The 14,225-nt window shown below is 41.5% G+C and overlaps 1 protein-coding gene across 1 annotated transcript in view; it reads right to left on the bottom strand.

The window, feature by feature from the left end:
• SYTL2 (synaptotagmin like 2) overlaps positions 1-14,225 on the bottom strand; it is a 57,206-nt gene that overhangs the window by 18,645 nt on the left and 24,336 nt on the right. Inside the window, exons 7-10 of the mRNA XM_016206835.2 lie at positions 7,777-11,622; positions 4,951-5,052; positions 2,948-3,001; positions 1,417-1,464 (exon numbers count right to left, since the gene is read on the bottom strand). Coding sequence (XP_016062321.2) covers positions 1,417-1,464; positions 2,948-3,001; positions 4,951-5,052; positions 7,777-11,622 — 4,050 coding nt within the window. The remainder of the gene's footprint in view (positions 1-1,416; positions 1,465-2,947; positions 3,002-4,950; positions 5,053-7,776; positions 11,623-14,225) is intronic.

Here is a 14,225-nt window from a genome sequence, read left to right as displayed (position 1 = left end):
CAATAACTAAGCTTATCAGGAGGTCACAAATAAAGTTGTAGATATATTGGCTGTATAGCTATATCCCTATCTATATAGATGTATATAATATATCTATGTTTTATTTTCACTCCTCAGGCTAACTGTTGAAAAAACAGCAAGATAAAATAAGATGCCCAAATCTAAGCATTTGCCAATAAAAAAGCAACTGGTAAAGCCTCTTTACCCACCACCCCTGAAGGACAGAAGTCTGGTTCCCTCTGCAGCAGCTGGACAGAATAACACCAAGGACTAATGCCCGGGTTGCCTTTTTCCCTGGGTAGCTCTTAAGAACTTGTCGGGTCATGTGCTAAAAGCTCAGCACCTTCATCTCCGGCAGGAGGACCACATGAGCAAAGTTTCAGATTTCAGACAAGATGTCGCTGCCTTCTAGCAACGGCACTTTGCTTCTCTCTCTAATGGCTCCTTCATTTAAGCTGCTCTTCTCATTAAGACCTATGAGCACATCCAAAGAATGTTGGGAAACTGTTATTAAAAATCCGCTGGACTCCTGAGGGCAGGCATATGTGTCATTATCCTCAGACCATCAGTGCCTAAGACTGTGCTACTGACAAACTGGGGAGCTAAGAAGACACACACACATAGCCACATGCTTTGCTTGGCCCACAAACAGCTTTTCAATGTGCCATTTGTGCTCAACGTTGTAATCACAGTTAAAAAGTACAGCAATCTTAAGACTGAATGGAAAAGAGTAGAGAATCATAATCTTTGCTTGGTGGGGAGTATTAATTAATTGATGGACATTAACCACCACAAGTGCACCTTTATTTCTTAAGATTCAGATGTTCACTTGCTTTACATGTTGAATATACACTGTTGGCATCCGGTTTTAAACCTCAGAGCTTAAACCCTGGACATCATAAAATTTGCTTCTATGGATACGCAGAGGCATATACAACCATACTACACACTGTCAAGTACAATTCTTTCTTAGATCCAAATAAATTATAAATTGCTTCATATCTACAGGCTCGTGTAAAAGCCACTGCGATCCAATACTCAAGGCCATACTGCAACTTAAAAGCCAAGTGATATTGGGAATTGCCAACTTCATTTTATGCAAAGACTCAAAGCGCAGAAGGACTAGCAAAATGATGATATCCGGCATTAACATATATATGCAGCACATATATATGTATATGTGATAATTTTTAAAATATGTAACTCTTTCTCAGAACCAGCAATTAATCTTTTAACGCAGACAGCAGCAAAATGTTCTTTAATACTGCCCTTGCCAGAATGAAATAGTTTTGTAAGCTGCAAGAGTTTAGTACCAATAATAAAGCTGTGTTATTAATGGGTTAGTTATTTCAGTATATTTAACACCAGGTACAGTGGCAACGCTCAGTCATTTGTAGAAAAGAACCTGCTACTCACTTCCTGGTATGCATTCATTTGTATCTGGTTCCTCATCTGCTTTTTGATCTGCTCAGAAGAGCAACATTGAGAATAAATACCATTTTAACAGAAGGATTAAAAGAGACATGAAAGTAAAGTTCAAGTATCAGTTTCATAGCTGAGAATGCAGAACACATCGGACAGGTTTTCAGCTTGCTTTCATCCCTTCCCCGGTATGACTCTGCATTAGCCTCTTTAATGTCTCCTGTTCAACTAAAAGTCCAACATCCAGCATAGGAGCTGTTTAGCATCTTTCCTCCAATTCACTAAGCCACAGCTTTTAAAATGGAAAGAGCACTGGACTAGGAGTAATGAAGCCCAGATTCTAGTCCCTACCCTCTCACTGACTGACTAGCTACAGGATCTTAGACAAGTCACCTAATTTCTCGGAGCTTTTCTTATCTGTAAAACAAAGATAAAAATCTGTGCCCCACCTATTTCTTTCTTTTTAAAAAATTTTTAAAAATTTATTTTTAGAGAGAGAGAGGGGAAGGGAGATGGAGAGAGAAACATCAATCAGCTGACTCCTGCACACCCCCTGCCAGGAATTGAGCCAACCGGGCATGTGCCCTGACTGGGAATCGAACTCGGCAACCTTTCGCTGCCCAGGACGATGCCCAATCAACTGAGCCACACAACTGAGCCAGGGCCCCGCCCCACCTATTTCAACGAGGGTGTTGTCAACATAAAATGAAAAAGACAAATCTATTATATAAAAGCAAGGAATGACCTTTGAGGATCTCTCTTGCTGCTTTTATATGGGAAACCTCAGTAAATATACATTTTTATTATAGTGACGGCAATTTAGAAAACAACATTCCAATATATAAATATAAATTACACATTTGCATCAATGGTGAATTATAAAAGTCAGATTCATTTCCATCCTTCCCCCCCAAGCCATTATTACCCTGTTCGTTTTATAAATGAGCCAAGTAATACCTGATCCCCTGACAAGCTTCAAAATCTTCTGACTCCTTAATGTTCAGAATCAGTTAATTTTACCTACCCCCCCCACCGCCCACTCGTAGTTATTTACATGAGCAGAGGCAGGATACCCACTTTTGTTCTGGGACCCTTTCCTCTGAACGTAAAGCTTTATCAGGTATGCCCGGAGAGATCCATATGCTGAGACATGAGAATCAAATTCAAGAATAACTTAACCCAGGAACCCACTGCCCTCTTCCTGCCTTCAAAGGGAGTTCTGCAAATCAGAGCAGCAAAAATCAGCTCGTACCCATAGAAATACAATTTGCTATTTATAGAAACCCCCGCTTCCCAAGGGTCTCTGAGGAGATCCTCACAATGCTATCACCAGCAGAAGCCTTAAGAATACGAACAGTTAGCATTAAATGCACAAGTCAGAACCATTTTATAATAACTTAGGCACCATTCATCACAGAGTAGTAAATGACGTTTCTATTTATCCAACAGCTGTGCCCCGGTGACTGCTCAAACCACCCCAGACCCTCCCACACAGACAGACATGCAGATACAGAGAGATATTTACCATCTTCAGCACTACGTACTAATTCTTCTGGCAGATTATCTATTTTTGCTTGATCTGTGCAGGAGAAATTAACAAACGGTTAACACGGCTGACCCTTGCCGGGAAAGAACAATGCGATTGTCCCCGAAAGCCCGCGGAGTTGGAAGCAATTAGTCAAGATGCAGTCAGGGGTGCAACCAAGATGTCTCTCCCCAAATACTTTCTCTTTAGATTAGCTACTTGAGCCAGTGCCATCGCGGGAGCTCCCGTTCCAGCCGATGCAGCTTACATCAGCACACCGCTGCACACACCGGGGTTAGAGGGTTCGCTCAGAGCAAGCAGGCGGCGGGCAGCGGCAGGCGGGGGCTGCAACGGCCTCTCTGTTCTTCTAAGAGGGTAAGATGCGAGCTGTGACTAACACCTTCCCAAACGCACGGCCACTGACAAATATTTCTGTGTGTGCATCACCATTTGTGTACGCCCCTGGGAGCCTTGCTTGGGAAGCCAACTGAAGAGATGTGACCGGGGCCCAGCTGCTAAGTGGAATCTTGGCAGGCGAGCGTGAGTGTGGGTATCGGTATTTGGAAGGGAGTGTGCAGGAATACCCATCGGCTGAGGGTCATTTTTTTTTTTTTTAACCCTACACATTCCTGAGCCCTTTAAAGCTTCACCATGGAAATGGCCCCATGTTTTACAAATAAGAGGTTTGCCAAATTGAACAATTGTTGCTAAGTTTTTTTGCCCCCACTCAGGACCCAGCATCGGGAAGAACAATCAGGGCGGCCCAACAAAGGCTCGGACTCGCCTTCTCCACAAGCATTCAGGCGGATGTGGGGGTTGGCCACCTGTTGAGGAGGCTTTGGAGGGAATTCCTACATTGGGGGGAGTTTGGAATGGGTGACCTTCAAGGTCCCTTCCAACCCTGAGATTCCAAGATCTCTGGCAGGGTTAGGACTGCATACCAAATTGGGAATACTGCCTTCGGAGCCCTGGGAATCTTTGAATTTTAGAAATTGTTTAGTGAGTGGTTTTTTCCCCTTCGTTTTTTCTTTTCCTTTTAAAATTCTGACTTCTTAGTCTCAATTGCAGATGCATAAAAAGTATTCTGAACATGACAATGGTCAAGTTTTCATCATATAAGTTTGACTGTGGTTAACTTTCACTCAATAAATTTTCTCATGCCCATCCGCAATCCTGATGGTGTATCTTAGCTTAACAATAAGAACAATGCCCCCAGAAGTCATGATTTCTAAGTCCATTTGTCTAGCTCACAAGTCCCGATATTCATTATGTGTTATGTTAGTACTCAAGACACCCCTCACCCATTAAAGCAGTGGCCAGTGGAGAACAGTGTGCCTCAAGTGTTACATGTCAGGTAGTCTTTGGACTTATAGTTCCAGTATCAAAAAGAAAAGCATGAAAAGAAGGGATAAAAGAGAAAGGAAAGTCCTTAAAGCCAGGGACTAATTCATCTCCATATCATGCAAAATTCTTCAGACATGCCAACACTGTCATAAATGCTCTTGACAACAGTCTGTTGATTTGGAGTCCCAGCTCTGCTGTGTGATACTAAGCAAGTTACTTTACCTCTCTGAGCTTCACTGTCCTCATCTGTAAAATGGGGATAACAGCTTGTCCCTCACAGGGTTACTTATGCCAGGTAAATAAAATAATGCATGTTAAACACTTTGCCAAGTCTTGGCACATAGTACTCAATAAATGTTAGTTATTGCTACTAGAACCACTAGCTACCACAATCTTTTAAAACTCACTCAAACCAGGATTCTTCAATGCAAGGAAACCTAGTGTTCTAGTGACCAAACCTTGTGTATTATTTTAAAAGCAAAATGCCAGCCACTTTAGGGTGAGCCTCTTCGGTTCACTTGGGAAAGGTTATTCTCATCTGTTAAGGCCCCCCATAGGGGTTTCAGTGCACAACTGCATGCAGTGAGGCCACAGAGGAGCACATGAGCACGTTTAAGCTTAGATGGGGGCATAAACAGTGGGGCAAACTTTATTCTCACTTGATGAATCTGATGAAATGTCTTCTAGACTTTTGGAAGGCATTTTCCTAGCAGCACTCCTTTCCAAAGTTTTCAAAACAGGACTGGGTTCTTCTTCTGAACCTGTTATAAGACAAAACCGATGAACACTGCACAATACACAAAAAGAAACCCACCAAACTCAATAAGCAATGAGCATTGAAAGGGTAGGTTACAATGAAGCATTTATGCCATAAGCCTCTACACTTTTGTTTACTTTATGAAGCACTTCACAGAAGAAAATAAAATATCTTCATGTATAGCATGTCCTTTGAAAAAATAATTTTTCTGGTCAAAAAACATTTGCAAGCATAAATCATTCAGAAACAAGATTGCCACATTAATAGAAATGTGATCTCCTAGTCTTCCACACCTCTATTTTAGGCACATGATTTGTTCTGTGCCAGACTTTCAATCTTTCCACTTCAGTTCTAGCTTTTGAAGATAGCCACAAAATGGTTTTAGAAGCATTAAAAAAATTATCTGAAAACCATAGAAGGCAGGATCCAGATGCTTAACATCTGTGTATAATCGAATGCACAGATGGGTGAGTTCTCCAGATCAACAGATGTAGGCTTTTTGGGTTTCATGAGCTGGTAAAATTTCCATCAAAATACTGGGAAATGACATGAGACAGTCGACTTTTTATTTTACTAAGATATTTTAAAAGGGGGTGGTTGTGGCTCTGTCATCTACTAATGCCTTTTCTTTATAAAAGGAGTACCAAAAAGAAAGAACAAGTGCATAACCTCAGAATATACTAGCTAAATACATATAACCTTACAAAAATAACTCTCTAGACAGTCCTTAATTGTTCTATTTTGACAGTAAAAACTCCATCAGGGATGACCCCTGGTTGGAGTACTGTCATTTATCACTGTTATATTCCCAGTGCTTAGAACAGTGGTTGGCAACAGGCACTTCAAAAATGTTTGCTAAACCAATGAATGGTTCCATTAATGAATCAATAAGTTTGGGAACCATTTCTCTAGACAATACTTTACAGAAATGCATCCCAGTTCCGCCCAATGTTAATAGGCATTCTACAGCAAATGGATTCTAGGATGAATTAGACTTGGGATGCTCTGTGTTCAAATTTAAAAGGTTTCTCACTTCAGACCTTCTTCGAGACTTTAATGCTAATAATGGACCCAATCCCCCAGCATTTCCCAAAGTATCTGGCCATGAAACTTTTTTTTTCTAGGAGCACACAGAGGTGTTGGTTAGCTGAGAGCTGAGCCACAAGTCAGACGGGTCTGGCGCCCACCGAAATGTTGGTGCCTTTGCAGTCAGGCTCCCTTCTACTCTCACCCCACCCCGCCCACTTGCTTTAAAATAATAATTTAGTTTAGAGGATATAAAACTATGACTGTACCATTTCATACCTCTTACTTGGCTCATAATTTTAAAATATCTTCTCTAGGCTCTGTCCAAGTTGTTATTTAATGTTATTTCATTGTTAGATAGGCTTTTTGCTGCTCGGCAGTTATGCTGGTATACTATAAGCACAGCTGTACACATCAGGCAGTGGTCTCCAAGGTCAGCACAAATGTGCAAGCCCTCATCCTCCTATGGGTAGCTCACTGGGGTGGTTTAGTATAAGTCCACTCCAACAACTTTAACATGCTGACTTACACTCTTGCATAGGTCTGGTTTCAGAGACTGGTATTTCACTTTCCTTTTCTTACCAGAAACATTTGTTACAGGGGCTTCAATTTGATTAATTAGGGCTAGAGATGGATTCTTTGGTCAGTTTTCAAGAGGCCCTACAGCTACCTGCCAAGGAACCTAAACCTCCAAGTCAGCTACTCCACAAAGCTTATTTATTGAGACTGAAGGGAGCTAGAAAATGAAAAATCCTTTTAAATTACTAGGAAGGTGGTTAACACTAGATGTGCAACTTTGGTTAAAATGTCCTGCTAAGGAGCATCCTTTATCATTTCATCACTCTAATCAGGTAACTTCTCATTCCTAGTTGCTCCTGGGTTTCTCTGCCTAAATGCCTGTGTTGATCTGAAGAGCTAACTGAGGCGACCCCTTGTGTTTTATAGCCTGGCTGAAACCAGTGCCCGCCAATCCACTTGGATGAATGTGGTAATCAATTAAGATCTTCACCCACTTAGCCGTGGCGGAGCCAAAGAAATTCAGCAGGCCAGGCAATGCCCTTGTGTGGAAGCAGGTGAAATCATTTGACCAAAGTCATGCTCTAGAAGGGGAAGATTCTGAAGATAACTGAAAATGAGAGGGAGAGTGTGGCAACAAAAAAACCCACAGCACAAGGTATCGGAGGAAAAGAAAGTTCCAGTTTACACTTTGTTCCTGGTATTTAGCCACTTCTGTGGTCAACTGTTGCTCCTAAAAGGGAAATCTGTGCTCATTTATGGCAATTTCTTGCCACAAATCTTACTAGAGACTTCTGTTTAGACTGCCAATTATAAAAGAAATTCTAATTATTTCCAGAAGGAAAACTAGCTAGAATGTTTAGAGGTAGTTTCCAAACCCAAAAAGCTCTTTAAAAATATTTTTGAAACCTAAAAGTTCTGTTGTTGACTTGTGAGAATAAAGCAGAATTCTAAAACACTACCCTGTGGGTAAAAGGGTCTCTACGTAACTTATCTGATTCAAGACTATAAAAGGAAATGCAGTTTTTAGTGAGAAAGGCTAGGGAGAACTGAAGTGATAAGAATTTAGCACTAGGTAGGAGTGGCAAATTAATTCCAATTTCAAAAGCTCTATCAATCATCCTTTACATCGTCATTCCATAAATCAACTCATTAACCAATGGGATAAGAACTTCAAAATGCTCACTGGAGGTGTTTCTCCAGCTTTCTGTGTTGGAACTGATGTTTACATCTGAAAAATCAGAGTCAGACACGCCTTCTCTTTCTTCCCCTTTCTCTCGCCTCTTACGTGGCGATGCCAGAAACAGTTTGACTTTACTGGTCTTTGTAGTGCTTTCCTCGCTGGTCAGGAGAGGGAAAGGTTGCCTATTTCTGGACATGCCAATTGTTCCAGGACCTTCTTGGAAGCCAGGCTCCTGAAAAGCCCCTTCTAGAGCCCCTGCAACCTCCCTTTCCCTCTCCCTGGGCTCTGGGCGTGTCATGGTCTCGATGATCCCTGTTTCATGGTCCACAGAAAGGGCTCCAGGGATCTGAACGCCACTCTCAGAACCACAGAGACCTACTGATAAATCAGTCACGGCTTCTCCCCTCAACACGTTATCCCGTTGGTTGACTCGAGATTTGAATCCATCGCTTTTAGCCTTCATTTCGGGGGCCTCCTGGGTTCTCCCCAGAAACCTGGCCTGCTCGGGCTCTGAGGTCTCCTTCTCAGGAGCTCCTTCCTTCACTGACACCTGGAGCTCACAAGGAGGAGCTTCGGATGCTTCTTTAAGGAGTTTCTCAAAACCAGTATCGAAAGTACTCTCAGTTACTTTTGGAGCCTCAGACTTTTTTACTGTTTCTTTTATTTCCTCAGGATGGACTTTGGAAGCAGCTGGCCTGGGCACCTCGGCACAACCTATGAACTTGGACGGAGAAAGTGTCCCTGTGCTGCTTTCAGGTTTTGAGGCGAGAGTTTCAGTTGTTTCCTTCAGCAGTTTTTCTAAGCCAGCACTGAATTCAAGGAGCTCTGATTTAGGTCGGATAATTGTTTCCCTCACAACTTCTGTCACTTCCTGCGGAAACTCTTTGCTATACCGAGCAACGGCGGAGCCGAATGAGCGGAGGGTTTGTTCTGATGGAGACACTGGGGCAGCTAAGTGAGATGCACCGGCATGAGTTTTATCAGGAACTACGGTGAAGGAATACGAATCCTTTCTGCCTGGGGCTGCAGTGTCCGCTGTGGCCGACGGTGGGATAGGTCTGCGAGAATTTTGGAGGCTACCTGCTGCCTGTGGTCCTTCAGGAAATTCTGCTTTCCCTTCTCCAGGAACGACTTCCCTCCCAACTGGATAACTGGGCCCAGCTTCTCCAAGCAGCTTTTGCAATACAACATTTACGTCCTTCGTTGCGGATTTGGGTGGAACAATGACTTTTTCTACAGTCTCTGAAACTTCCCTTTGAGGAGACAGTGCATTGTCCTGGGGAGCAAGAGGAGCATCGCTGGAAAAGGGCATATCTTGGGGAGAGCTGGCCACAATCCCGAAAGAACCCTTTCTGTGAAGATGAGAAGGTTGGTCCAATGGGTGAGAACCTTCTGCAGCCGCCTGAAACAAGTTTACCGCGTTTAGCTGGTGCTCACCACTTTCTGCTTGCTGGGGGACAGCTGTTTTCCCCAGAGTTTCTGGAAAAGGAGTGATCCTCTCTCTCCGAGAGGCTGACGAGTTGTGACTCCCTTCTATGCCCGTTTCAAAAACTCTGCTCTCTTCAGGCTCAGAGTTGATCCTAGGGGTGACGGCTTCCAACCTGGTTCCAGTTCCTTCCTTCAGGAGTTTCTCTGGACTAGCAGCCCAAGTGTTTGGTTTGACCTTTGTGGGAGCTACTGTTTTGTCTACCTGCTCATTAATGATGCCCTTAGGTCCTTTGGCTGCTTCCTCAGTATCAACAAAATCTGTCTTTTGAGGCCGTGTCCTATTTTCAGAAGCGCCTGGTTCAAGCACTTGTTTTCCATGAACTTTTTCACCAGCAGGCTGGATGGCAGGTGATGAAGCTTCTGAAAGTAGCTTCTGTAAACTGTCATTAAAAGCGCCTTTGTAGTCTTTAGACAAAACGCGTGTTTTCACTATGGACTCTTGAATTTCTTGGTCTGAGTAATCTTTTTCTTCCTCGAACACTGGAGTAAGCAACCATTCCATATTCTTTCGCACATTTTCCTTTGATGACTCATTTCCTGGCAGCTGATGAGTGGACTTGGTGGGTGGTTTTAATGGAAATGTGGTTTCATGTGGTAATACCTGGAGTGTGCGCTTTGAATTTAATTCCTCTATTTCCTCTGTTGCCGGAACTTTGGAGGGGCTTAGAAGTGTCTCTTTTTCATGGGTATTTTCTCCTGATGATTTGATGTCATGGAATTCTTTATGTTTCTGGCCATTAAAAGGCACAGAATTGTTCTGGCTTGTTTTGGTGGTATCCTTCCCAACATTACCCTGCCTCTTTGAGTTGGCTCCTAAGTCCCAAAACTTTCTCAAATTCTCAAATTGAGAGTGATTATAAACCTGTTCTGTACTGGACTCATTCATTTTTTCTTTTAGGGACATAACTTTAAAGTTGGGATTTGATTCATCAATTAGAAATCTGTCTTTCTCCAAAGCAGCATGTATTTCATTCCCAACATTTGAAGGACGCTGCAATGCCGGTAAAGTGATGTCTTTTCCAGAATGTAAACTGTCGGCCACTGCCAATCGTTTTACAGGCTCATTTATCTTATGCTGAAACAGAGACACTTTGCCTGGTTGGTCATCTGAAGGGTAATTTTTGGATGGACCTGATATTTGGACCCTGGTCTCTTTAGGTTTATTTGAGGAATAAAAACTGGAGAGATGAGCTGCGTGGCCATCTTCATCTAGCATCACTTGTTTGGCAGTGACTTGAATATATTCATTCTGCCCTGTAGATAAACCATCCATGGACCTCACAGGCCGATAGGCTTTAGCAAAAGGTTGTCCCTGGCTGTGTGAAGATATGGGTTCTTTATGAGTGGACTTAGCTGCAGCTTTCTCACCTTCCCAAAAGGATATTCTGTCGCTCACTCTTTTGTATTTCTCTCTTTGCACCTGGTTCTTGGGAACTTGACCAGCTTCTTGTTGTAGTTGGACCTCAGGCTTCTTCCAAGGAGATTTGTTGGCAGCCCCAGGGAGTGACTGAATATTCTCTGGCTCTGGGGAAGCATTTAGGATGTAAGCATCTCCTTCTTTGCTCTCTCTCTCTGCCTTCCTGTTGTCTTTCAAATTTGGTTCTTTGACAATTTTTGAAGAGTCAATATTTACCTCTGAGTTTCCTCTATCTTTTTCATAAACGCGAAGCTTGGCTTCTTCATCTAAGCTGCCAACATCCTTAATGTTGCATGGAACTTGGTCTGCTGCATCAGATCTGTTGAGAGCACTGTAGGGATAGTCACTGGTTGGGTGAGGGATCCCATTTCCTGCTCCTGTGCTTTTTGAAGCTTGGCTGTAGTCCACAGTTTTACTCCCTTGATTTGGACTGTAGATTTCAAATGGTTGCAATATGCCTGGACCTTCCTTGCCTTGTTGGGACAAATTAATAGATTTGGATTTGATATTTGCATTTCTGTCTTGGCGACTGCCAGAAGGCAGCACATTTCCCTCTACCTGGAATGTCGAATCAGATCCCATAGGCGTCAATTCAACTTTGGTGGATGACAGAGCCTTGGAGCCATTTTCTTTTAGACTGATATCATCTGTCACCAAGGAAACAGCAACCTGTGATTCTGAGTCTGCTTTTTCTCTGGGATCTATTCCTCCGGGATGTTGGAGAGGTGACTTATCGTCATCTAAATGAGAACTTCGGTTAAACCAGTCTAGGACTTTAGATATGGAATCATCGGTTGTCCTCCTTATCTCAGTGGCATGTGGACCAGAGCGCGAGAATGTCTTAGCTTTTGGGGCCTTGAGCAGAGGAGGCTTACCTTGCTGATTGTCTCTAGAACTGCGATCTGGCACCTGAGAAGGCTCAGGCTCAACTCGAGACAGTTCATCTGCAATACAGAAATGCTTTTCTAAATAAGAAAAGAGAATGCTTAAAGAATTATTATTCAATCACTCACAGTATCTTTTAAGAAGGCATTTTGTATCTACATGCTCCACACCACTAGCTGTTTATACCAGCATTTTTCAGGGGTTATATAAACCTTCCTCATTAAGATATTCTGCCAAAGATGCCCTATGACAGTAAAAGAAGATAAATGTAGACCCCTGGAAGTGTGGGGTGTAGAACAAATTGGGAAATTTCTTTGAAGTCTTTGGTTTATTTAAAAAATTCATGTAAATTTTGTATTCTGCTCCATGTTACATTTTATACATTAATTTTCTCTCACTCTCAAATCTTTGTTTAAAACTGACCTTCCAGGAAGATATACCATGTTGATTTTATGACTCCACCTATCCATTGGCACATTCATAAACCCTTGAGAGTTTATATCCAAGTTTGAGGAACACAGACTTAGAAGACTTCAAGAGCTGGGAAAACAACTTACAAGGAAGATTAAACAAGGAGTTCCCTCCGGAATATTAGAATGGACCAGTAAGGATAATTGCACTTCCAGGTCATACTCCTGATCTATTAAAACAGAATCTCTGAAGATGGGGCCCCGGAATCTTTACTGACAGCTATCCCCATGACTGTCTTGCATACTGGAGGTTAAGGACCATGATCTCAAGAAGCATCTTCCTTACCCCCAATTCCCCTACTACAATTTGTGACTTAGACGTAGTCTCTATGAGCTAAATACACTAAAAGGAGGACTGGTGGAGAATGTGATCTCTACCTGATGTTGGCTAACCAATGGCTAGGAGGCTAGAGAAGAATATTTAAGTTCTTTCTAAGCCATCAAGAAAGTAGAGAGGGTCTTTTCTGAGCCTTAATCACAGGGCACAGGGTACATATAGATAAGGGAACTCAGACATTCTTCCCCTTTAGTTAAGATTCAGGTGTTTCTGTATTTCTCCCTCTTCTTTATCAATGCTTAGCTACGTAATACATGTTCCTGAAAATTATGTGAGCTAAATTTTTATGAAGTCAGCTACATTTCAAATGCATCAGGGGGCATATTAGTTAACAAAATTCTATATTTTTATTCATCAGCTCTGGTTAACTATGAAAACAATGAAGTCTTATACAACAATTGGCACATGGGTAGATATTGGTTTGCTTCCTTACCTATACTTTGCAATATTAAATAGATACAATAATTGTGAAGTTTCTTTGAGAAAGCTATAATAATTCTGTTAGTCTGTTCAACAGAAAACGACTCAATGATGAAAAAAACATTCACAAAATACTGTTACTGAAAAAAGAGGCCCGGGCAGTATAAGCACAATTTGAAATTATATTCATGCCTGAAAATTACTGAAAGGCTCTACAATTAAGTGTTAGCAATAGTTAATGCTGGGTAATGACAGCACAGATATTTGTGATGGTGAGAGGAGCCAATTTTACTTCTATCCCTTGATCCCATATATTATAGTTATTGAGGTATAGCACCGTTTACCAACATTCTGTGCATCTGAAGGCATTTCTTCTTTTCAAATGTTTTACAGTGAAGGTATATTACTTTTAAAATAAGAACAGTTATTTAAAAAGTTGGATGCTGCCCGGCCAGGTGTGGCTCAGCGGTTGAGTGTCAACCTAGGATCCAGGCGATCAGGGTTCAATTCCCGGTCAGGGCACATGCCCAGTTGTGGGCTTGATCAAAGACCCTCTCATCATTGATGTTTCTGTCTCTCTCTCTCTCCTTTCTTCTCTCTGAAATCAATAAAGATATATTTAAAAAAAAAAAAAAAGTTGGATGCTGGGTAATGTTTTGTTTCCTCTAAGGAATTCTTCTGTTTTGTGTTTTCTCCAGGCTGAGTGTGATATTGAACTTCCAGAAGCTCAGTGTTAAAATCAAACCCTTATGATTTGCAGAGATTTTACTTTTTTTTTTTTGTCATTTTCTTTTTAGGTCCATTTTTTACTTTATATTTTTGCAGGAATAAAGCAGGGCATTAACAAGTAAGCAGAACTTTGTTTATAGTCTCTGATACCAGAGGCCTATCAAAATGAGCAGAGCTGATGATGCCTTCCTCCCAGTGTTCACGGTCAGTTTCAATTTAAAAATCAGAAAGCACAAATAAGTAGTTAATAGAAAATTTCAAAGATATTCTTTGAAAGCTGGTGCAGTCTGAGAAACAGAAAAGGTTTGCCAAATTTCTTCTATGGATCATAATAAAGGAAAATACTACCAAAGAAATATCCTTCATCTTTTGAATAAACATTTAAGTAAATGTCATCCAATTATTTGCTAATAATTACTCAAACTTTAATAATTTCCTTTAATATGAGTTCCTTTATTATTTGAAGAAGCACCTGCTGAGTTTTTAATTTAAAAAAATCTGTTCTGTTCAAATGATTTTAAATGTCCAGGGGAGGGGTGGTAAAAATGTTTTGTCCTTTAAAAACTAGATTGATCTGAACAAGAATGAAACTGTAGAGCTGAGCAAAAGTGACTCAGGGTTAACTTAATACTGACTAATAAGGGAGAGTGCGAGCCGATGGGTTAGAAACCTGACCGTTGTTAACTGTAAATATTCCTAACAATAA

The sequence above is a fragment of the Miniopterus natalensis genome, chromosome 11 (assembly GCF_054644295.1).
Source record: "Miniopterus natalensis isolate mMinNat1 chromosome 11, mMinNat1.hap1, whole genome shotgun sequence".
In the NCBI taxonomy this organism is placed as follows: Eukaryota; Metazoa; Chordata; class Mammalia; order Chiroptera; family Miniopteridae; genus Miniopterus; species Miniopterus natalensis.
The sequence above is the reverse complement of the archived record's forward strand: the minus strand, read 5'-3'. Positions and strand labels throughout refer to the sequence as shown.